The sequence below is a fragment of the Macaca thibetana genome, chromosome 2 (assembly GCF_024542745.1).
Source record: "Macaca thibetana thibetana isolate TM-01 chromosome 2, ASM2454274v1, whole genome shotgun sequence".
Taxonomy (NCBI): domain Eukaryota; kingdom Metazoa; phylum Chordata; class Mammalia; order Primates; family Cercopithecidae; genus Macaca; species Macaca thibetana.
This window is the reverse complement of record NC_065579.1, coordinates 53,282,075-53,305,165: the sequence shown is the minus strand read 5'-3', so window position 1 is coordinate 53,305,165 and position 23,091 is coordinate 53,282,075. Positions and strand designations below refer to the sequence as shown.

General features: G+C 45.9%; 1 protein-coding gene across 1 annotated transcript; it reads left to right on the top strand.

Annotated features, from left to right (window-relative positions):
- The first annotated feature begins 465 nt into the window (after positions 1-465).
- Positions 466-21,632, top strand: SIAH2 (siah E3 ubiquitin protein ligase 2). Its single transcript, XM_050779796.1, has 2 exons — positions 466-1,410; positions 20,056-21,632. Exons 1-2 carry the CDS (start codon positions 994-996, stop codon positions 20,611-20,613), a joined length of 975 nt encoding a protein of 324 aa, XP_050635753.1. The 5' UTR covers positions 466-993; the 3' UTR covers positions 20,614-21,632.
- Positions 21,633-23,091: the final 1,459 nt, after the last annotated feature.

Below are 23,091 nucleotides of genomic sequence, written 5' to 3'. Positions count from 1 at the left end.
TCAACGAAGCTTCCTCCTGGTCCGCTGGGAAAGGAATAAAGGGGGCTTACCTCCTCCCCACCGCCCCCCTTCTTTACTCAACCCCACCGTTAACTGTACAAAACTAGGTCCTGTGCCCGCTGCAGACCCAACTCGGCCCCTCGACCTGCTCCCACCCAATGCTTCCCGTCCTGACTCCGAACACAGAACTCGGTTGGCCGCGTCGCCCTCCTCGCCTGCACGCTGGTGACTCAACCCTGAGAAGACAAACCTCTCGGTTTTTTCCGACCAGTGCAGGGGCGCCGGCGCCCCGCCCCTGCCCGCCAGCGTACTGTCCCACCCACCGTCCACGCCCCCGCCCAGCCTGAAGTTGCCCTTCTCGTTTGAGCTGAGGGACGCGTCGGCCAGGCACCCCGGGGTGTGGCCAGAGGACTTCGGCGACGCCTTCCCCGAGAGTGGCCTCCCTCGCCAACCCGGAAAAGACAACCCCGCGGGGCTGCGGCGAGCCAGGCATGCTCACTGGCGCAGGCCCGGCCCGCAGCCCGAGCAGGAAGCGCCGGCGCTAGGCGGCCCCCTGCGCTGCCAGCTGGAGCCGGGCGGAGCCAGCGCCCCGGCGCAGGGTGGCTCTGCCAGTCCCCGCGCGCCTGGGCGGCCGCACACGTGTCCAGGCGTCACGTCCGCGCGCGCCCCCGGGGCTTGCGTCAGCGGCCGCTCCAGAAGCGGGTGGGCCGGGGCTCCTTGCGCACCGCTGGGTTCGGGGCCCGGACGCCGCTGGGAGGAGGGCATCGCGCGGGGTCCGACGCGGAGGCGTGCTCGGAACGCCGGGGGCTGCGGAGTGCATCAGCGCGGTCCAGCCCTCCGCCTGCCGGGGGCCGAGCGTCTCTGCCGCCCAGACCTGGGCTGGGCGCCGTGGCGTTGCCTCGGAGCTCGCTGCCCGCGGGGCGCGCACCACCTTGACCCGGGCGGCCCCGCGGCAGGCAGGCGCCCGCAGTTCCATGGTTGGTTCGGAGCGCGATGAGCCGCCCGTCCTCCACCGGCCCCAGCGCTAATAAACCCTGCAGCAAGCAGCCGCCGCCGCAGCCCCAGCACACTCCGTCCCCGGCTGCGCCCCCGGCCGCCGCCACCATCTCGGCTGCGGGCCCCGGCTCGTCCGCGGTGCCCGCCGCGGCGGCGGTGATCTCGGGCCCCGGCGGCGGCGGCGGGGCCGGCCCGGTGTCCCCGCAGCACCACGAGCTGACCTCGCTCTTCGAGTGTCCGGTCTGCTTTGACTATGTCCTGCCTCCTATCCTGCAGTGCCAGGCCGGGCACCTGGTGTGTAACCAATGCCGCCAGAAGTTGAGCTGCTGCCCGACGTGCAGGGGCGCCCTGACGCCCAGCATCAGGAACCTGGCTATGGAGAAGGTGGCCTCGGCAGTCCTGTTTCCCTGTAAGGTAAGCCCAGGGACAGCCCGCGTATCTCCGCCGGTGACCTCAGGGACTCCGGTATCCTCCAGCCCACTGGCAGGCCCGGAAAGGCGGGCGGCATCTCTCATTTAAAAAAAAAAAAAAAGAAAAAATGTTTACATTTCGTCTACCCTCCCTCAAACCCACTTTGGGAGTAGTTCTGGGTTGACATTTACCGAGTAATGGTTAATTGACAGTTAACAGATTAATTGGCATTCGCTGGTCGTCAGAACATCGTAGCTCACCCGGCCCAATGCCCGCGTCCTCTGCAGACATGTATTCGGGTACGCTCGATAGGGCTGGGCCGCACCAGTAAAACTTGGACCGAGAAACTGACAATGTGGGGACTGAGGAGGGAAGAAACGGGCGAGCTAAACGCACCCTTGTCCAGCGCTCGGCTTGGCTGAATTGATACTGGAGTCCTGCACCCCGCGCCTACAGTCTGCGCACCCCTGACACGTGGGAGCTCTCGGGAGTGTAGCTAAAAAAAGGGCGCCTACAGCCTGTTTTCTTCTAGCTAGAAGAAAACCCTGCAAGCCACGCCTTTTTCTCTCCTAGCCTTCCAAGGACTGGGAAGGACCGAGGAGTTGTGGCTGCGTTTTTGTACTATGTGGGGTGAAAACAGTCAATCAAGAAATTAACAAGGGCACTCAAGAGCTGTTGTTACAGTTGTTTAAAGCTCATCAGTTCATTTTTTATTTAATGTAAAAAGTTTTCAATGCCCTTGCGAAAAATGCAAGCCAAGACAATAAGTAAAATGAAAGACCAAGACCTCTCCCCTCCTTTCCCACCATTGTTAGGTTTAGTGTGTATCTTTTTAAACTATATATACATACACCCTCGCAGCTAAATATAGAATCATAGATGTCAGTGTATGTCAGGGAGGTTTTTTAATACCCACACATAGATGTAAGTTTTTCTCCAAAAATGGCATCTGCAACTTGCTGTTTTTAAATTCATATTATCATACATATTTCTCTATGCCTGAAACCTAGTCGACTTCACTGTATTTTAAATGACTGTATAGTATTGCATTGTGTGGTCATATTGTAACATTTGTTTACCTTCAGGAGCAGTTTCACAGACATACTTGTCTACATTACTTCATTATGACCTAGAACTATACTGTAAAGTTCATTTTCTGAAATTAGAAGTGGAAATATTGTCATTAATACTTTCCAGTTTTTTTGTAAAAGTAACTTGCTCTGCCTCTTGGGCCCTTTAGGCTGTCTTGTATTTCTCCTTGGTGCTGCTTATTTTATAGGACAAGAGCTCATTTTTAAATTAAAAATAATCCACCAGAGAATTCAGGCGTGGGACTCAGGTCAGTAAAATGAGTGCTTTAATTTGGTCTGCTGCCCTGCTGCAAATGAGGTTTAAAATAGCATATTTAAATAAGAGTTTGAATCAGTGTTTGGACTAGGGTGTTTCAGGCAACCTTAATAAATTGCTTTTAACCCCTCCTCATATAATGCTTACTAATTCACTCAGCCCAGTTTCTCAAAATTTAGATGAAGTATTTGCATAGTTGTCTTAGGGTTGTGAAAAAGGAGACAAAGGTTTGGCGGTAGTTAACATAGAGTGGCTATTTGATGTTTGAGATATATTGCAGGGGTGGGGGATGCCCCACAGGATTTCTGGGGAGCCATTTTCTCACCCCTTTACTTTCCCTTAAACCCGCAGTGGCTAACAAAAGAAATGGCTTTTAGGTGAGTTTTAGTTCACAAATGAGCATTTGATATTAGTCAGTAATCCATAATTTGTTTTTAAAATGTAACCTTAGAATTGTGTTGTTCCCAAGAGAAAGGGAAGGAAACAGTTATGCTATATGGAGCATGAAGTTTCACTTTCAGGATCTAGAACTCTGGTTCCTATGAAAGCATATGTTCTTTCCTAACGTGAAACAGGCTAGTGAAATCAACCTTGAAGAGTAGTTCTGGGAATCGGGGGTTCTCAGCCTTTCTGTACATGTCAGTGATTTTCTGAGTCTCTATTCCATAAGAATGCAGTTGGGCAAAGCCATTACTTTGCAAGCTGAAATTTAAAAGGGCCAACTATTCCCCTAAAGACCAGGAACCAAGCTTAGAATGTGATCTTGGGGATGCTTTTGTGTGTGCATGTGTGTGAGTTACATAAAGCCGGAGTGTGCATGCCTCACCTTTGGTTGATCAATAATCCAAACTATTGGCAGGGCAGCTCAGCCAGTTAGTCTGGACGAACCAAACTTGAATGTATACATAGGCCCAGCGACCAACCAAGATGTGCTGTAGAGGATGAGAAACAACAGGGAGTAGTCGTAAGGCCTGTATCAAACTTAAAACAAGGTAGGTCTGTTTTCCTAGCCCTTTGGCCTACAGTTGGAGGCTCCTAGAAATTATGGCACTGCCTTTTCACTGTGCCCACCTGCTCTCAGAATCTCTCATGGGCTGGCTCATGTGAAAAAAACCAACGTTGAATAAAGTAACAGAGTCCACATCTCAAGAGGTGCCTGGCATTGCCACTGTTTGCCTGAAAGACCACCTCCCAGGGCCTTGATTTCCTCATCTATATAAATGAGAGATGAGTCTGCTGGACTTCTGAGGACCTGTAGCTTCTAGCATTCCATGAAAAGAAGGGAAGCTATCTGGAATGTTATTGGATGCCCTCTATCTGCCAGCTACTTCACAGGGGTCAGCTTTTACTAGTTTGCCTTTTTTTTTTTTTCCAGATGAGGAAACTCATGCCTACAGAGTGGTTAAATGTGAAGTGACTTGTCAAATCACACAGCTAGTAAGAGGACCAGTCCAAGCACCTGCATCTCAAAGGCACAGATGTTTTGTCCTACACCTTACTGCTTAGGGATTTCGAATCTGAGTATATACTCAAGATTCTGAATCATAACTCAAGGTTGACACCAGTAACAAAACCATCTGGTTGGATGAGTTCACCAGATGGGCCTCTTATGGGACCATCCCAAAATGACAACATACATACTCACTATGAAATTCATTGGCAGGAATTTTGTAGGCCATGTAGGGTAGGAAGATGGGGGGTAGGGGAAACCTACAAACCTAGTATTTTGTGGGATATCATCACAGCTCTGGACTGCTTCAGTTGGCCAAAAAATGGATGTATTGCCAAATAACTATCCTACTTAGGTGTAGGGTAATTAATTAAAGGCTAGAGTGTTGCCAGCACCTTTGATATGGGGAGCCAGGTGCATTATTAGCTCAGATCTTTGGGTGTGGTGGCTCATGCCTGTAATCCCAGCACTTTGGGAGGCAGAGGTGAGCAGATCACCTGAGGTCAGGAGTTCGAGACCAGCCTGGACAACATAGTGAAACCCTGTCTCTACTAAAAATACAAAAATTAGGGCCAGGCTCAGTGGCTCACACCTGTAATCCCAGCACTTTGGGAGGCTGAGGCGGGCAGATCACCTGAGGTCAGGAGTTTGAGACCAGCCTGACCAACATGAAGAAACCCGGTTTCTACTAAAAGTACAAAAAAGTTAGCTGGGCATGGTGGCGCATGCCTGTAATGTCAGTTACTCAGGAGGCTGAGGCAGGAGAATCACTTGAACCCGGGAGGCAGAGGTTGCAGTAAGCCGAGATCACGCCATTGCACTCCAGCCTGGGCAACAAGAGTGAAACTCGGTCTCATTTAAAAAAATAAAATAAAAATTAGCTGAGCGTGGTGGCAGGCACCTGTAATCCCGGCTACTTGAGAGGCTGAGGCAGGAGAATTGCTTGAACCCGGGAGGTGGAGGTTGCAGTGAGCTGAGATTGTGCCACTGCATTCCAGCCTGGGTGACAGAGCAAGACTCCATCTCAAAAAAAAAAAAAAAAAAAAAATGGAATGTCTAATTGTGTATGGCTTTCTTCCACTTGGGGTCTTTTTTAATCCATTCTGTGGCTTTTTCCATGCCTGAGAACTTTTGACATCCTGTGCCCAGACTTAAACTCACCCCTTCAGTGTGTGGGTTAGGGGGAGAAGTGAAGGTTGACACATTCATGTGAACAACATAGTCTCCTTTACCATCCAACTGTGCATTTTGCTATCAGACAAGTATTTCTGTCCACAACTGTGAGCAATGCTAATCCACTCCAGCCTTCTTACACTGTGATAATACCCTTTCTTTGTCCTCTCTGAAAGTTTTTAGTAGCATGTCTCCAAATAATTATTGAATTTGAAAGCCTCAGCCAGACAAGTCTTCTCTGTGGTTGAATTGTGACAATATCTGTGTTCCTTAAAAAAAATAAAAAATAACATAAAACCAAGTAAGGTTAGACAAAACAGTTGAAAGTTTAAAAGCCCTTGGCCTCATCTAGTTCAGTGGAGACAAACTTTCTAAATGGGAGCAGGGCCACGTAATGCAGAGGAGAGAAGCATTTGACGCATGCATGGCCTCGGGTCAGGGAGACCTGGAGGAGCAGTGGAGATAGTGGAGAGCCAGAGAACAGGTGCCACCTCCCAAGAGGCAGCCTTTACTCAGCTCTGGCTGATTGGTAAGGGTGGGGATATGGGTGCAGGCATATCAGACCTTTAGATTTTTTCAAGAAAAGCCAGAAATCTGGATTTTTTTTTTTTTTTCCTTTCAGAGATGTCATCTCACTATGTTGCCCAGGCTGGTCTTGAACTCCTGAGCTCAAGCGATCCTCCCATCTCAGCCTCCCAAAGTGCTGGGATTACAAGTGTGAGCCACTGTGCCCAGCCTGGATTTTTTTTTTTTATGTTAAATATCTCAATTCGATTTTTTTTTCTAGCATTGGCTGACTTCACATGTATAGCCACTGCTTGCAGACCAAGCCAATCATATCTCCAGGCCAAATTCCAGCTGCCAGCATGCAGCCTCTGATCTGATTCTCTTCTAGAAGCATTCCTTGAGCCTGGAAGTTCTCATTTAACTCTTGCCGTACATGAACTTTTGAACTCTGTTAGACCCTAACTGTTGGTAATTTTGTAGCTTGTTTTCTTTTCATTTTTATTTTGCCAAGAGAATATTATTTGCTGGCCACCAGGAAACCTCAGATGATGGCCTTGTGACTAGATGTTTGACTCTATACAGGTCAGCTTCTTTTTTGCACCTGAGGGTCTTTAAGAGAAGGGATTGGACTAAATGATTATCCCAAGGTTCTTTCTTACCCTAAAATTTTAAAATATAGTAAGCAGTCCCAGTGACAAGAACATGAGCCAGGAAACAGAAGACGTGGGTTCTCGTCCTGGCTTTGTGTGACTTTGGTCTAGTCATATACTTCCCTGATCGTGTTTGTTCATCCATTAGAAAGAATGGAGATAACGCCGAGCTAGTGGGTGTTCAGAAATCAGATTAGAAGTGCTGTTGAGGGCTTTTGCTTCACCATATGGAATGGAATATGGGGGGTATTAGGGTGGTTGGAAGGTTGCGATGGGGGATCACCTGGAAGCAGGAAGCACAAGCCGAGTAGCCAAAAATGCTTGCAAAAATTTATTCCTAACCCCCAAAAATCTCCTAAGACAAAACTGTTTACTTTGGAAGTTCTCCCTGAAGTCCTCACTACTGCCTGACATGGGCAAGGTTGGCCCATGAAAGCACAGAGTGAACTGGCAAGGACCAGAGTCCACATACATTAGCTCTGGGGCTCAAGATTTTAAAGAACAAAATCGATAATACACCTTTTGTTGTATTTTACTTTTTGTATAAAGCAGAAGCATTAGAATACTATATGGCAGGACTAAAGCTTAATGGTGATTCCACACATAATTGGCCAAAGATTTTTCACAGGTCACCACGACCTGGAACTGGAGTAAATAGTTATCAGTGAAAATTGAGCCTTGGTATAACCAGAACAGAGGCTTACCAAAAGTTACAGCAGGTCTGGCCTATAAAATACCAGCCCAAGATTGGATTAGACTGTCCCGTTCTGTGGTAGATCTGTTTTTTGAAGCCCCATTAAAAAGTACTGTATACATGAATATAGTAAGGCCTCACTGTAAATTGTCTTAAGCATCAGATTTTGCTTCTGACAAAATTTGTGAGACGTGGCCGTTCTTATTCAAACCCATAAGGTCCTCCCTCCTTGAAAGGGGCATGTAGCAGATATGTATTTGCTAAACTGTGTACCTGTGCCAGCATTTGGAGCCACTGTGTGTTGCTGGCGAGTTTTTCAGGACATGATCATACACAGGATATTTGAATGTGCTTCGCTCTGGACATCCTGAAAAGGAAAATAAGAAAGTCTTCCTGATCAAATGTATCTTTATTTTAAGCTTTGGGGTATCCTTTTAAGGCCCATGAAGGATACTGAAATGGTCTATGAATTTCATCAACTTTGTCCTAGATTGCAAAACTGTTGTTTACCTCATTTCCAGTTTGATAAAGATTTTATGTAATAATTTTTAGACTGTGTAGCATCTATGGGATAAAAGGGTTATTCTCTTCGCAGTTTTTGCCCACAGGTGATATAGAGATGGATGAAAAATATTCCTGATCAGGTGTGGTGGCTCGTGCCTGTAATCCCAGCATTTTGGGAGGCCGAGGAGGGCAGATCATGAGGTCAGGAGTTTGAGACCAGCCTGACCACCATGGTGAAACCTCATCTCTACTAAAAATACAAAAATTGTGCCAGGCACCGTGGCTCACACCTGTAATCCCAGCACTTTGGGAGGCTGAGGTGGGCAGATCACCTGAGATTGAGAGTTCGAGACCAGCCTGACTAACATGGAGAAACCCCGTCTCTACTAAAAATAAAAAATTAGCCCGGCATGGTGGCGCATGTCCGTAATCCCAGCTACCTGGGAGGCTGAGGCAGGAGAATCACTTGAACCTGGGAGGCAAAGGTTGTGGTGAGCCGAGATCGTGCCTTTGCACTCCAGCCTGGGCAACAAGAGTGAAACTCCATTTCAAAAAAATAATAAATAAGTAAATACAAAAATTAGCCAGGCATGGTGGCTTGTGTCTATACTCCCAGCTACTCAGAGGGCTGAGGTGGGAGGATCGCTTGAGCCCAGGAGGTCGAGGCTGCAGTGAGCTAAGATCTTGCCAGTACCCTCCAGACTGGGTGTCAGAGTGAGACCCTGTCTCAACAAGAAAAAAAAAAGAAAAGAAAAATATTCTTTTGTTAATGTGCTGGCCTTATGCACTGCTTTAAAATTTTGAATCAACAAAGATAGTATCTTTGGGTCCCTTTTACCCCCAGGATCCCTCTTACTCTGGCAGTTTTGAGGGCAGCCCCTACTCTGGCCTGGTCTAAATCCCAACTCCTTTTCTTTATAGCAATTTGAGAATGGAACAATACAGGTGGGGAATCCTATTGTCCACACTGTTTCATAATCTGCTTCTTCATCTAGTACATCGTGACTGCTTTTCTACAGTGATAAATATTCTTTAGGATCATATTTAATGGCCACATATTGCAGTTCTATAACAGTACCAGAATTATTTAATCAGGTTCCTATTTGTGGTCATTTAAATTCTGTTTTCTTACTGAGATTTTTTTTTTAAAGCATTGCTATAACCAAATCTTTGTACACAAAAAAATAGTTATTTCCTAAAGATAAACTCCTTGAAGTTGGATGGTAGAGCCCAAGGGTATATGCAGAAATCTAAGTGGTTTTTGTTTTTGTTTTTGTTTTTGTTTGTTTTTTTTGAGACAGGGTCTAGTTCTGTCATCCAAGCTGGAGTGCAGTGGTATAATCACAGCTCACTGCAGCCTCAACCTCCTGGGCTCAGGGGATCCTCACACCTCAGCCTCTTGAGTAGCTGGGATTACGGGCACACACCATCATGCTTGGCTAATTTTTGTATTTTTTGTAGGAACAGGATTTCACCATGTTGGCCAGGCTGGTCTTGAACACCTGAGCTCAAGTGATTCGGCCTCAGCCTCCTGAAGTGGCGGGATTACAGGCATGAGCCACCACACCCAGTCTGAGAAATCGAAGCTTTTTGATAGCCTTAGAATGGTTTACAGTTGAATGTCCATTTCTTCCCAGCAGCACCGACACTGGATGTTACCTTTTGGTTTTCTTAATGCCACAGCCTGCTTTTTCTCCCTGGTGCAGTGTCAGGCCAGAGTTGGCCAATGCTGACCTGTCCACCACATCGTACTCACTCTTGCCTTGGAATCTCCTGCAGTTCCAGGCCCTCTCCTTCCCACAACCCATCTGCCTGGCCAGTTCTTGCCTCTGCTCACCCCTCTCGTCTTTCTGAAACTCTAAGTCTAGTGGTGGAGACAGATGTGCCAATAGGGCAGAGCCCTTCTGAAGTAGTAGGAGCCTAAAGGAGTCTAAGACCTTGTTGCTGTGGTGGCACCAGCAGCATGTTGAAGGATGTGCAGCGGTTTGCCCATGAAGAAATAAGGGATGGAAGCTCATAAGGAGGCTGTGTGGGAGGCCAGTAGAGTTGCTTGTGAAGGACATTGCTTGCCTTCCTTATAGGTGACCCGAGCTAGGCACCCATGCTCATGCAGTTTTTAAGTTTGGGGACAGAAACTCCAGTCTGGACTAATTGCATATACAGTGTCTTTTTCACTACAACCTCTTGCCTTTTCTGTGCCCACTCTACCCTTCTGAGGAATAGTGATCCCTCTTTCCCTTCTAGACCTAAGTAGTGGCTTTTGCAGGGATGGCAGTGGTACCAGAGGGCCCTCTTATTAGGGTTGCCAGGTAAATACAGAATGCCCAGTTAAATTTGAATTTCAGATAAACAACAAATAACTTGTGGGGCCAGAGAGGAGTAATAAGTATGTTCCAAATATTGCCTGAGAGACATCTTATATTTTTATTTGATAATTTGTTTTTTTTTTTAATATTGAGATGGAGTCTCACTCTTTCGCCCAGGCTGGAATGCAGTGGTGTGATCTTGGCTCACTGCAACCTCTGCCGCCCGGGTTCCAGTGATTGTCGTGCCTCAGCCTCCTGAGTAGCTGAGACTTCAGGCTCGTGCCACCATGCCCAGATAATTTTTGTATTTTTAGTAGAGACAGATTTCACTGTGTTGGCCAGGCTGTTCTCGAACTCCTCACCTCAGGTGATCCACCTGCCTCGGCTTCCCAAAATGCTGAGATTACAGGTGTGAGCCACTGTGCCTGGCCAATTTGATAATTTTACAACCCTACTACTTAAGTCTTTTGGGGAATTCAATTTCTTTCATTGAGAAATCAAGACTGCTGAGGGGAATAGAGCTGTTTGAAGAACTGTCAGGGCAGTTACGTGGTTGTGCAGGTGGGCACCTGGCATGGAAGAGTGAGGGCATACTGAAAGGGTGGGTGCAGTACTGGTCACATGGCATAGAGCCTTTAACTTGGTTCTTTTACGTGCTTTGTTTGCTTGAACATGCACTTTGAAGGGACCTCACAAAACTGGTTCTCCAGGACAATGTGTGGTTACCTGCTAACTCTGGCTATGGACAGATGAGAAACACACATGGTCAAAAGTCAACCTTTGTTTAACGTTTCTAAGATTAAAAATAAATCCCTGCCAGCCGTGGGAGTCTCTGTAAGGCTAAACACACCCTCCCTCAATAGCAAGGTGTTCTCAGATTTCTGCAGAAATAACTATGCCAGGCCAGTTGTGGTGGCTCACGCCTGTAATCCCAACACTTCGAGAGGCTGACATGGGAGGATCACTTGAGGCTAGGAGTTTGAAATCAGCCTGGGCAACACAGCAGGACCCTGTCTTTTATTAAAAAGAAAGAAAAAAAAATTATGCCAAAGTCTTCCCGAGACACTTCTTAGTAACACGCTAAAAGGTGGTTTGTTGAGTTTCTCTTAGGCAAAAAGGACAGATTTTTGGGCCCAAGATTTTAATTAGAATTGCCTTCCCCAGAAGAAATTTAGTAAAGTTAACAGTATTTCCTTACTCTCACCACTGTTTGGTGACACTGTTTGACTTGACAGTTCTAGTGCTGAGTAACAGTGTCTTCTCATGTCACGGTCTGTAAAACCGTTACTACACTATTGGTTGATGATTATCTATCTTTTTTTTTTTTTTGAGATGGAGTCTCGCTCTCGCTCTGTCACCCAGGCTGGAGTGCAGTGGCACGATCTCGGCTCACTGCAAGCTCCGCCTCCCAGGTTCACGCCATTCTCCTGCCTCAGCCTCCTGAGTAGCTGGGACTACAGGCACCCGCCACCGCGCCCGGCTAATTTCTTTTTGTATTTTTAGTAGAGACGGGGTTTCACTGTGTTAGCCAGGATGGTCTCGATCTCCTGACCTCGTGATCCGTCCACCTCGGCCTCCCAAAGTGCTGGGATTACAGGCATGAGCCACCGTGCCAGGCCTGATTATCTCTTCACACTGCCTCACAGCAGAGTTCAGGAATTTACCATTTGAGTTAAGTGAAAATACGCTGAGATTCTTAGACGAAGGATGCTAGACAGATGCAGGTTGAGTATTATAAATAAGTCACAAGAACAGATTTCACTTTCTCCTCTTTCCCAAGCCTTAACATGATTAACTTGAAGAGTCCACAACTCTTCCACTGTTAAGAATAGTCAAGGAGTAAGTCATAGACAGTTTTATAGACCCACTCATAGGTGACTTGGTAGGCTCCAGGTCACACAGGACTCTGGGTACTTGAGTTCCAATCACAGCTATTCTACCATTGTTGTAAACATATTTTAAGCAAGAGGAACATACAGTCATCAAAAGGTCAGTGGTGCTGATGTTTTCCAGTCTAGGTAAGATCTCAGAAGGGCTATAAACCTTCTCACTGCCAGGCATGGTGGCTCACAGCTATAATCCCAGCATTTTGGGAGACTGAGGTGGGAGGATTGCTTGACGTCAGGAATTCATGACTAACCCTGGCTAACAAAGTGAGACCCTGTCATTTCAACAAAAAAAATTTAAAAACCTTCTCACTCCAAAGAGTTATGTAAATAAAATATGTGAAACACGTTCATCAAAAGTGACAAAACCATAGTGCCTGAAATCTAAAACAAACATTTCTTCTTACATGATCTCAAAATCTATTGAATTTTTTCAAAATTCTAAGTCCCACAGTAAAACTTCTAATTAAAGTAAAATTAACATGGTGGAAAACATTCCATCTTCGGCAGATACATGTAACATGTATTCATTTATCAACAAATACTAGGTGGGCAAGAAGCAGGCAATGAATCAATAAACCAATCAGCAAAATTAGTGGACCCATAAATTAACTGGAAAATAACCTGTGATCATTCAGTGGTCTTTGTGGAGCAGGTAAACGTCTTAAATCACAAAACAGCTAGCTTGAGTTGCTAGCTGTCCTTTTAAAAGTTTGATGGTTAAAATGTAACTTTTACCATGATGTGGATCTATACTAGGTTTAGCTGCGAACTCCCATTTGCACAAGTCCTAATTATCTGCTAATCATATGTAATAAATTATACTGTCAGAAATTCATCCTTCCAGTTGAGCTCATATATCTCTTCTTCCCACTTCCAGGTTCCCCTCCCAAAAGAAAAAGGGCGCTTGGGTAAATTTTATTCCTGGAGTTCATCTTTCAAATGGTTCTAGAACAAAGTGGAGTTTACCTTGGACCACTGAGGGTGGTGAATAATGAAACTACATGCCAAGGCCACAGACTTGTCAGGGACCCGCAAACCTTTAGAAGGATCAGAAGACAATGGAGAATGCATTGTCTTCTATAGGGGCTGAAGAAGTGTCGGTTATCATGACAATTCGTTTCTCATTGCAAAATTGTATTGGTTCACTACAGTCTCAAAGAGCCTCTAGTAAAAGGAAAACTACCAACTTCAGTTGCATTTACATGTAGTTATGTAGCTAAAGGTATATATTCTTTTAAAATAAACACTATTATGATAAAAATTCATTCAACCAATTCTGCATAAACCATTTCTATCCCATAAAGGATAAATATGCTCACTCAGTCCCTGGATTCTTTAGTATGTTTTCATGTATGTATTTTTGAGACAGGGTGTCTGTCATTCTGTTACCCAGGCTGGAGGGCAGTGGTGCAATCATGGCTCACTGCGCCTTGACATCCCAGGCTCAAGCAATCCTCTCACATTTGCCCTCCAAGTAGCTGGGACTACATGTGTGCACCACGAGGCCTGGCTTTTTTTTTTTTTTTTCATTTTTATAGAGACAGGGGTCTTCCTATGTTGCCCTAGTCTTGAACTCCTGGGCTCAAGCAATTCCTTCATCTTGGCCTCCCAGAGTGCTGGAATTACAGGCTTGAACCACTTTGCCTGGCCATGTTTTTATTTTGATATGATTTCAAACTTACACAGCAGTTGTAATAATAGCATAAAAAAATTCCCTTACAGCCTCTATCCAGATTCACCTGTTATTTCCTTTTTGCTCCAGTTGCTTTATCGTTTGTGCTGTCTCTGCTCATACATATTTTTTAACCATTTGAATGTAAATTGCAGCCATCTTATCCCTTTACCCCTAAATACCTCATTGTGTTTCATCTAAAATCATTTTCTGATATAATCATAGCACAGTTATCAAAATCAGGAAATTTGACACACAGCAGATCCTGTTATCTAATCCACAGTCCATATTCAAATTACAGCTTTTGCCCCAGTAATGTCCTTTATAGGAATTTTGGTTTCTCATTCTAGGGTTATGCATTGCACTTAGCCGTCAGTGTGCATTCTGTGATCATTACAACTTATTTAGGTTGAAAGAAAGTGCCATTTGCTTTTGTTCACTCCAAGACAAGGTCATTTCTTAGATTTAATTCCAAAGTTGATGAGCATCAACAACAAAATGTCGATTGTGGTTCTTCTTGAGACATTCTCATTTGAGGTGCTGGCAGGTATTTTGCTAATAATTTCAGCTGTTTCCTAGGAGGTAAGCAGGTTTAAGCAGTGTGGTTACCTCACAGACATGCTTCTGCTGTGGAGCACATGCTCCTCCCATTGAGTAGATTGTTGATTGTTGGGTTCAGTAAATCATTCTTGAATTGCATGGAATCAGATTTAATTAAATAGGTTAAGTGACTTGTTCTAAACCGATCACAGCATCCATGACCTTCACTAGCACCAGGGCTAAGAAGGCTTATTTTGCTTGTATACTCATTTCATAAGTAAACATAATGTGACTGTGTTCATTAGGTAAATAACAGGTGTGTTGTGTTTGACTGTGTGCGGACATATCTTTTTGTGTATATTTGTGTATGAAGGGGTTTCTCTGCTGAAAAGGGAAAAACCCTGCCTAAATTCCAACTTAAATACAACCTTCAAAACCCACACCCAGGAAAAGAATGGGAACTATTTGCTGCTTTCTGCAAAGACCTAAAAATGAGGGTCCGGATTACACATTGCATCTCAATGGCAGAACACATTTGCACAAGACTTTTGAGTCACTGCAACATGAAAAGTTTCTAAAGAGAAGTCAGAAATGGGATTTCAACATCTCTTTGTTTCTCATTCTGCTGGGCCATCATCTACCTCTTTTTGTTTTGTTTTTTTTTTCCTTCCGAGATGGCATTTTGCTCTTGTTGCCCAGGCTGGAGTGCAATGGCACAACCTTGGCTCCCTGCAACCTCTGCCTCCCAGGTTCAAGTGATTCTCCTGCTTCAGCCTCCTGAGTAGCTGGGACTACATGTGCCCACCACCACACCCGGCTAATTTTTTTTTTTTTTTTTTTTTTTTTTTTGTATTTTCGGTAGAGACAGGGTTTCACCATGTTGGCCAGGCTGGTCTAGAACCCCTGATCTCAGGTGATCCACCCAACTCGGCCTCCCAAAGTGCTAGGATTACAGAAGTGAGCCATCACGCCGGGTCCTATCTCCCTGTTTTCTTCTTTAGTTTTCAGGGGGTGTGTGTGTGTGTGTGTTTTCTTTAGAGAGGTTTACTTAAAACTAATTCCCCCTGGGGAAAATGAGCACATATTTCCCTAAGGAGAAATCTCATTTATAGCTGTGGGCTTGTCCCAGGAGACACAGGCAGCCCTCTGCAAACCAGCCCAAGAGCCTTCTCTCAGTAACAAGAGGGTACAGCTAAGAACCAGATGTCTAAAGGAAAGCCCTCCCCAGCCCAAACGCACAAGTCCTTGACCTTTTCACATGTTGTGGAGCAAGCCCCAGCTAGAGTGTGAAGTGAAACCTCAGGACTTTCTTGCCAGATCCCAGAGAAGGCTGGGAGGGCCTAATGGCTAGTCACTGCTTTGTGAGATGCTGCTGCCTTATTCCTCAGGGAGTGGCACTTTCAGGTCTGTTTTTCTCTCCTTGCAAACCAAAGAAGTTAATATTAGAACCTGCTTCCAAAAGCAGTGTATCTGTGGACTCTGGGTTTTATGTGTGTTGGGTTGGGGGCCAGGGCTGAAGGCAGACGTAAGTTATTTGTTTAGTTTTCTCAAAATATTGATTCTTTGACTCCTGAGCTGTTGTGTGCAGTGAAAGAACCTTGGAGGGGCAGCCTGGGAATGCAGGGTTCTGCCCCTTGTGAAGCCACAAATGACCACAGGGCCCTGACCAGTCAGCCACGCCCTGGGAGCATCCAGCTTCTAGTGGGTAAAATGGGCAGAACGGGCTCCCTGGTCTAACTCCATGCTTTGCTAGCGATCATGTTCTGGTTGTGTGGCAGGGCTGGCATTCCTGAGTTGCCCTGGTAGTGCTCATTGGGTGGGGCAGTGACCCACTGGACCTGCTGGCATGGGGCCCCTCCTTGCAACTGTGATTGTGGCTGCCTGGAAGCCAGGTTTTGTCATTCTTGAGAATTGGAATGAGTGGTTCTCATCAGAGTTAGTGGTTCTCAACTGGGGCCATTTTGCCCCCTAGGAGACATCTGGCCATGCCTGGAGACCTGGAGACATTTTTGGTTGTCACAACTGAGGGGCAGGGGGTGGTTACTATTGGCATCTACGGTGCACGGCACAGCCCCCACAACAACGAATTATCAGGTCCAGAATGTCAATAGCATCACTGTAGAGAAACTCCAAATAAACTCCATTGTCAGGAAAGTCCCTGACCTGCCTTCTCCTTTAGGTAGGTTGGTTGTTTTTTGAGACGGAGTCTCACTCTGTCGCCCAGGCTGCAATGCAGTGACACGATCTCAGCTCACTGCAACCTCCGCCTCCTGGGTTCAAGTTATTCTCCTGCCTCAGCCTTCCAAGTAGCTGGGATTACAGGTGCATGCCACCACACCCGCTATTTTTTGGTAGCGACAGGGTTTCACCATCTTGTCAAGGCTAGTCTTGAACTCCTGACCTCAAGTGATCCACCTGCCTCAGCCTCCCCAAGTGCTGGGATTAGAGGTGTGAGCCACCGCACCTGGCCTCCTTTAGGTTTTATCCCCTCTGTTTCCTCCACTCACCCTGTGCTAGAACCAGATGGAACAACTCCAACCACAATCCACTTGTCTACAGTAAAGCTTTCCTTACCCTGTCCTCCTCACCCTGTCCCACCTTGAAATCACCTGTTGCCCTCCTGGTCTTCCTTTATGCAGTTGTTAAATTTATTATATGGTCTTTCTCAACTGGAAACACCACAAGGGCAGGATCCACAGCTGATTCCTTCTGTGTGCTCTAGGATAGAGGTTCTCAGCCCTGGAAACCCTTAGAAACCCTTGGAGCTCTTCAAGAAAACACAAGCCCAGACCAGACGCGGTGGCTGAAGCCTGTAATCCCAGCACTTTGGAAGGCCAAGGCGGGTGGATCACAAGGTTAGGAGATCGAGACCATCCTGGCTAACATGGTGAAACCCTGTCTCTACTAAATATACAAAAATTAGCCAGGTGTGGTGGTGGGTGCCTGTAGTCCCAGCTACTTGGGAGGCTGAGGCAGGAGAATGGCATGAACACGGGAGGCAGAGTTTGCAGGGAGCCGATATCGTGCCACTGCGCTCCAGCTGGGTGACAGAGCAAGACTCTGTCTCACAGAAAAAAAAAGAAGAGAAAAAAGAAAACACAAGCCCAAGGCCAGGGGCCAGTGAGGCTTAGCTTTGCTGCTCAGAAGCACCTAGACAGTTTTACATACAGTCTTGGGGAATTCACAAAGCCCTAAAGCCCCTCCCTCGGATCCCTGGATGAGAGCCCCTGATGAAAGTGGCAGAGCACCCATGGTGCTCTGCATGCCATTCCAGAACAATGCCAAGACTGCTTGAAGTATGAAATGTGTGTGTGTGTGTGTGTGTGTGTGTGTGTGTAGAGGGTTAAAGTTTAGACTTTAGTCATCATAAAAGTGGCACCAGTGGTTATGAAGACATGAACCTTACCCATGATGGAAAGAGAAGGAATAGAATGCCATGAAATTTCTGCTTGTTTAGTAAAAGCAGAGTAAGCACCTAAGGCTTTAAAACTATTTATTTAAGTTAATAGAGGATATAGCAAGATCCTTATGAAAAAACATGAGATCGTTGTCCACACAAATGCAAAGTAATGCCTTTTCTATATGTGCAGTTTGGGGAGGTTCCCTGTTCTGTATATCTGGGTGAAAAGAAGTGTTGAATATGTGACTTGTAAGGCAAACCAAATAATTCAGAGTATAAATACTCCTACTCGAGTGGGGAAAGTTATAAAATGACTGCCAGATGATAAATATTTGCTGTAAATGTTGAGTTCGTCATGAATGAGGAGTGGTTTGGGGCTTTGGGCAGAGGTGCAGGTGGTACCTTTCTGGGTGCCATTGGCCAAAGTTCATCTCATTCCTGGGATTATACCTGGGTGGCTATGGGGAACAGTTCGTTTTGAAACCTCTTCAGATATTGAGAGCTTGTTTCGAGAATCTGCCAGGCTCTGGGCTAGTTCTTGCTATTTTTACTGTGTGTGTGTGTGTGTGTGTGTGTGTGTGTGTGTTATTTTTTTAAACTCTGGACAAAAATGTCTCACCCATCACTCACAAAAGAACATTAGGAGGCTCTGTATTCCTAGCCACACCCTAGATTTAAAACACAGTTAATAGGGATTTGTTTTTCAGGCCTTATAAAGTAAGGAACACAAAGTATAAATATGCATGAATTTGTTTCTCCTGAGTGAGTTTTTTTACACCCAGGCTTTAAAAATTAGTTCAGAGTTTTAAAAGATGAACAAACAATTCCTATGGGCAAAGGAAGTAACAGTGAAACATTTCTGCCAATTTCTGTTGAATATCATAATCCGCTTAGGTATGGGGAAGTGAGGGTTGGAGGATGAGCTGCATTTCTTTCTTTAAGCCACTCTCCTTTCCGATTAGGGGAGACTAATCCCCCTGAGAGTGGAGACTGTCATCTTTGCTTCGGAATCCTCTGAGTGACTGTAACTTAGCGTCTTGCATGGAGAAGGCATATAGTGCATACTATCTGCTTGTTGCTAGTGATAAATTCATCTATAAAGGTTGGAATTTGACCGACTTCAAGTTTAAAAGGGGGATTATTCCATAAAGCAGGGTAGAGAAAAGCAAAAACAGCAGTGGTAGGTTTTTTTTTTTTTTTTTTAGCAACTGGACATAGCGTCTTAGAAAAATGACCTGGCCCTGCCCTTATTTGGTGCCTTCATGTCTCGGTGGAGCAGGGAATCCAAGTGTGGTAAGCCAGACAGTCCCCTGCCATTCTGTGCTCCAGGGGTATAAGGCTGACACCTAGTTTCACCCGAAAAGGTGATTCAGGTTTCTTAATTCTTTACAGAACCACAGCTTAGTACTCAGGGCAGGTGTCTACCTGTGGGCTGATTCTCCATCTGGTATCTAGGAATTAACACTGTCATCCTGTGAGAGTCAGGAGCAGAAGTTCAGTTCCTCTTGGTGTGGTCTTTTGCCACGGCAGGTATGATTTGTCCACTAGGAATGTCATCCCAAGTGCAAGGGAGAAAAAGATTTTGTTCTCCTACCCTATTAAGGCAGTGTCTGAGGGGCAGACCGATCATGTCAACAAACTCGTCTAGTTCTGCTTCCTCCCGGGCCTGTTGTGAGGACCTGACATACCTGGCCATGAAGTGATGTGCTTTTGAATCGCAGGAAGTGTTGGGGTTAGTGAGATTTCAGAGGAGGGTTAGGCCCTTCTCATTTTAACCTCCACTGGCCAGAACCAGACTGACTGGCAGTCTTATGAGTTAGTTAAGTAGCTCTTGAATGTGATTTCCTTCCACCCAAAAAATATGGGCAAAGCCCCCCAGAGGGAAGATCAAAAGGATACAGTGGGGTAATATTTCTAGCAGTATGAAGGGGCCTCCAGGCCTCCGCTGCCCTAGCCTGGTCATGCCAGCAGCAAAGAGCAAGGAACCAAAGGGCAGCCTTCCCCACGGCCTGCCTGCCAGTCACCAGTTTGAGCCAGGAAGCAGTGGAGGGGGACAATAGAATTATACTGTTGTTCATATTGTCTGTATGTAAAAACTAATCTGGGGATAATATAATAATCCTTGCCCAACCCCATCCCTACCCCCAAGCAATTGAATTCTTTAAAAAACAGCTTCACCGAAAATATGAGGAAGACCAGATTTTACAGGGCTTACTCAACAATTTTGAGATGTGCATAGTAAGAGAACTTTAGTTCTTATCCTTTTGACAGCAGAACAGGGGGCATGGAAAACAGCATATTTCTGGTTCAGGAAAAGACCCTTGATGTTATGCATGACAGCATTGATGATGAGCAGAGACTGAGACTTTTAGTCTTGAATATTTCACTTGTTTTGAGCAAAAGTAGTTAAGACCAGTTTAAGGCCAGGAAAAGGGAGTAGTTAAGTACTCAGAGAGGGTTGAAGCAATAGAAGTTTTGAGAAGGCCCAATGTCTCAATGCATTTCTTTCTCTGCAGTATGCCACCACGGGCTGTTCCCTGACCCTGCACCATACGGAGAAACCAGAACACGAAGACATCTGTGAATACCGTCCCTACTCCTGCCCTTGTCCTGGTGCCTCCTGCAAGTGGCAGGGGTCCCTGGAAGCTGTGATGTCCCATCTCATGCATGCCCACAAGAGCATTACCACCCTCCAAGGAGAAGACATCGTCTTTCTAGCTACAGACATTAACTTGCCAGGGGCTGTCGACTGGGTGATGATGCAGTCATGTTTTGGCCATCACTTCATGCTGGTGCTGGAGAAACAAGAGAAGTACGAAGGCCACCAGCAGTTTTTTGCCATCGTCCTGCTCATTGGCACCCGCAAGCAAGCTGAGAACTTTGCCTATAGACTGGAGTTGAATGGGAACCGGCGGAGATTGACCTGGGAGGCCACACCCCGGTCGATTCATGACGGTGTGGCTGCGGCCATCATGAACAGCGACTGCCTTGTTTTCGACACAGCCATAGCACATCTTTTTGCAGATAATGGGAACCTTGGAATCAATGTGACTATTTCTACATGTTGTCCATGATGTGACTTTCGTAAACCATCAAAATTATTTGGGCATAGTGCTCTATGTTTAATAAAGGTTTTTATAGATGTTTTATTCCATATGTCTTCACAAGTCAGGACCCACAATTACCCGTGTTTTGTTTGAACAGCAGTTTCCCATCTGGCTTCAACCCAACAAAGTTCATTAACCTGGGATGAATGGGGTTGGCCTGTTGGTAATTTGGAGGCTGTTCTGTGATCTAAAACAACTCTTATTAAATTGTATTTACTCCCTAAACAACACTTGACAGGCTGTTGCACAGGGCTTCTATAGATCAGTGTGTCAGGAATGGGAGGCCCCTTCCTGCCTGCCTTCGCGTATTGGTCCCTTGACATTGACAAAAGCACAGTGACTGTCAGCAGATTCCTTTACTTTTGTTTGTGGGATGTAGGAATTGTTTTAATGCATTTTAAACAGTGTTTCTCAAATAGGATGGCTGGCTAATAGACACTGAATCACCCGGAGTGCTTATCTTAAAATTGCAGATTTAGGGAGCCTGCCAATTTAACAGTCTCATCAGGTGACTCTTTTCAGCAGTAATGTTTGAGAATTACTGGGTTAAATTGTGGGAAAGGGTCCAGATTTTAAAGGTGCTTTAAGGTTGCCCTCTGCCGATACTGTTTGTCTTTCTACTGTTTCATCCCCTAACCTCCCCCAACCCTCAAATTAAAACTAGTAGAACTATAGATCCACACGAACACACACCTGAGATTTGGTCACTCACCTATGTTTTGGGTGGATTGCCTAGGAAAGAAAGTCATATGGCCATTGATAGTTCTCATGTAATTAGTTTTGCTCACCACTAGTACAGATGACCCGTTTACACATGGCTTCCCTCGGAAGCCCTCGTCGACAGTAGCTGGTGTGAAAGACGAGGTCAGTAGAGTTGGAAAAGCTTTATAACCGGTGTGTCATATGCTTGCTATTTAAAGCTGTGTGTTGGTTTTGTTTTTCTGCCACATTCACTAGTTTTTTAATAAATATTTTCCAAAAATGGATGTTGTGCTTCATTTCCCTAATTGAATAACGGGTATTTATTGAGCATCTACTGTGTGCAAGTGCAGTGAACCTTCATCACTACATCTGGGGTTGGAACTTTCACTGTTTCCACTGTGGAAACAGTCACTGGGCCAAGTCATGGCGTGGGTCCATGACAGCACTGGGGTCCGGGCTCACGTGTCTGAACCACTGAATGTCAGTGCAGCAGGTCTCCTCCCAGGGCTGTCGTTTCTATCTGATGGTGCCAGTAGCTGTGCAAGAAGAGGATTGCTCCTGCTTTACAGAGTCAGAAGGAAGACGCTTGGCCAGTGCTGACATCCAGAGTGCTAGGGTTGATCCATGGTGACCCACTGCCTCAGTCCCAACCCTAAACTCTCAAAAGAATTGAGAGGATTAGGGCCAAATGCTCAGCAAGGATTGAAGGCTGCTTACTTCAGTGTCCCAGTTTCCCTTTTTTGTTGTTGTTGTTGTTTTTGTTTTTGAGACGGAGGCTGGAGTGCAATGGCATGATCTCAGCTCACTGCAACCTCTGCCTCTGGGTTCAAGCAATTCTCCTGCCTCAGCCTCCCGAGTAACTGGGCCTAGAGGCCTATGCCACCCCACCTGGCTAATCTTTGTATTTTTAGTAGAGATGAGGTTTCACCATGTTGGCCAGACTGGTCTCGAACTCCTGACCTCAAGTGATCCACTTGCCTCAGCCTCCCAAAGTGCTGGGATTAAGGCGTGAGCCACCATACCTGGCCCTCAGTATCCCAATTTCATTAGCATGCTACCAAGTGGAGGTGATGGCTTTGGAGTTGACTTTGTTTTTTAAGTGAGATACAGTGCTGAGTTTTTAGCTAACATAGGGCTCTGGCATTTAAAGAATTGCTAAAGTAACCTCTTCTAGGCTGTTCTTCACATAAAAGTGAAAAACAGTGCCCTGCACAAAAGTAGGGGTTTACAACATTTGTGGTGAATGAACGAAAACCACAACTCTTATCACTAAGAAAGTCACATTTCAAGTCAGTATACAGAGGGACCTGTGAAGGTGAAACTAGGATCCAGGAGCAGGTGAACTTTGACCCTCAGGACCAGAGCCAGTCCAGATATGGCCTCCAGGGACCTCACTGCACCCACGCAAGGTGCAGCGTGCATACACTGGCCAAGCTTGGCAGCATCACTTCACGTTCACAGCTTACCCTCTTGTTACATGTGATAGAGGAATCAGGACTGATTGGTTAACAGTGCATAAAAGGCAAAACTATAAACAAACGACATGAAGAAGGAGAAAGTGGACATGAGTTACTCCAAAAGCACAAAAAGAGTTTTAGCCCAAAGAGGTAAAGTGATGGGCCAGCAGCCACACAGTGCACTAGTGGCAGCACTGGTTCTAGAATTCAGGCTTCTTGGTTCCCCATTCAGACTTGCTCCTAGAACTTAACAAATGAAAAAGTTGTAGGCAACGCAACTCTGAAC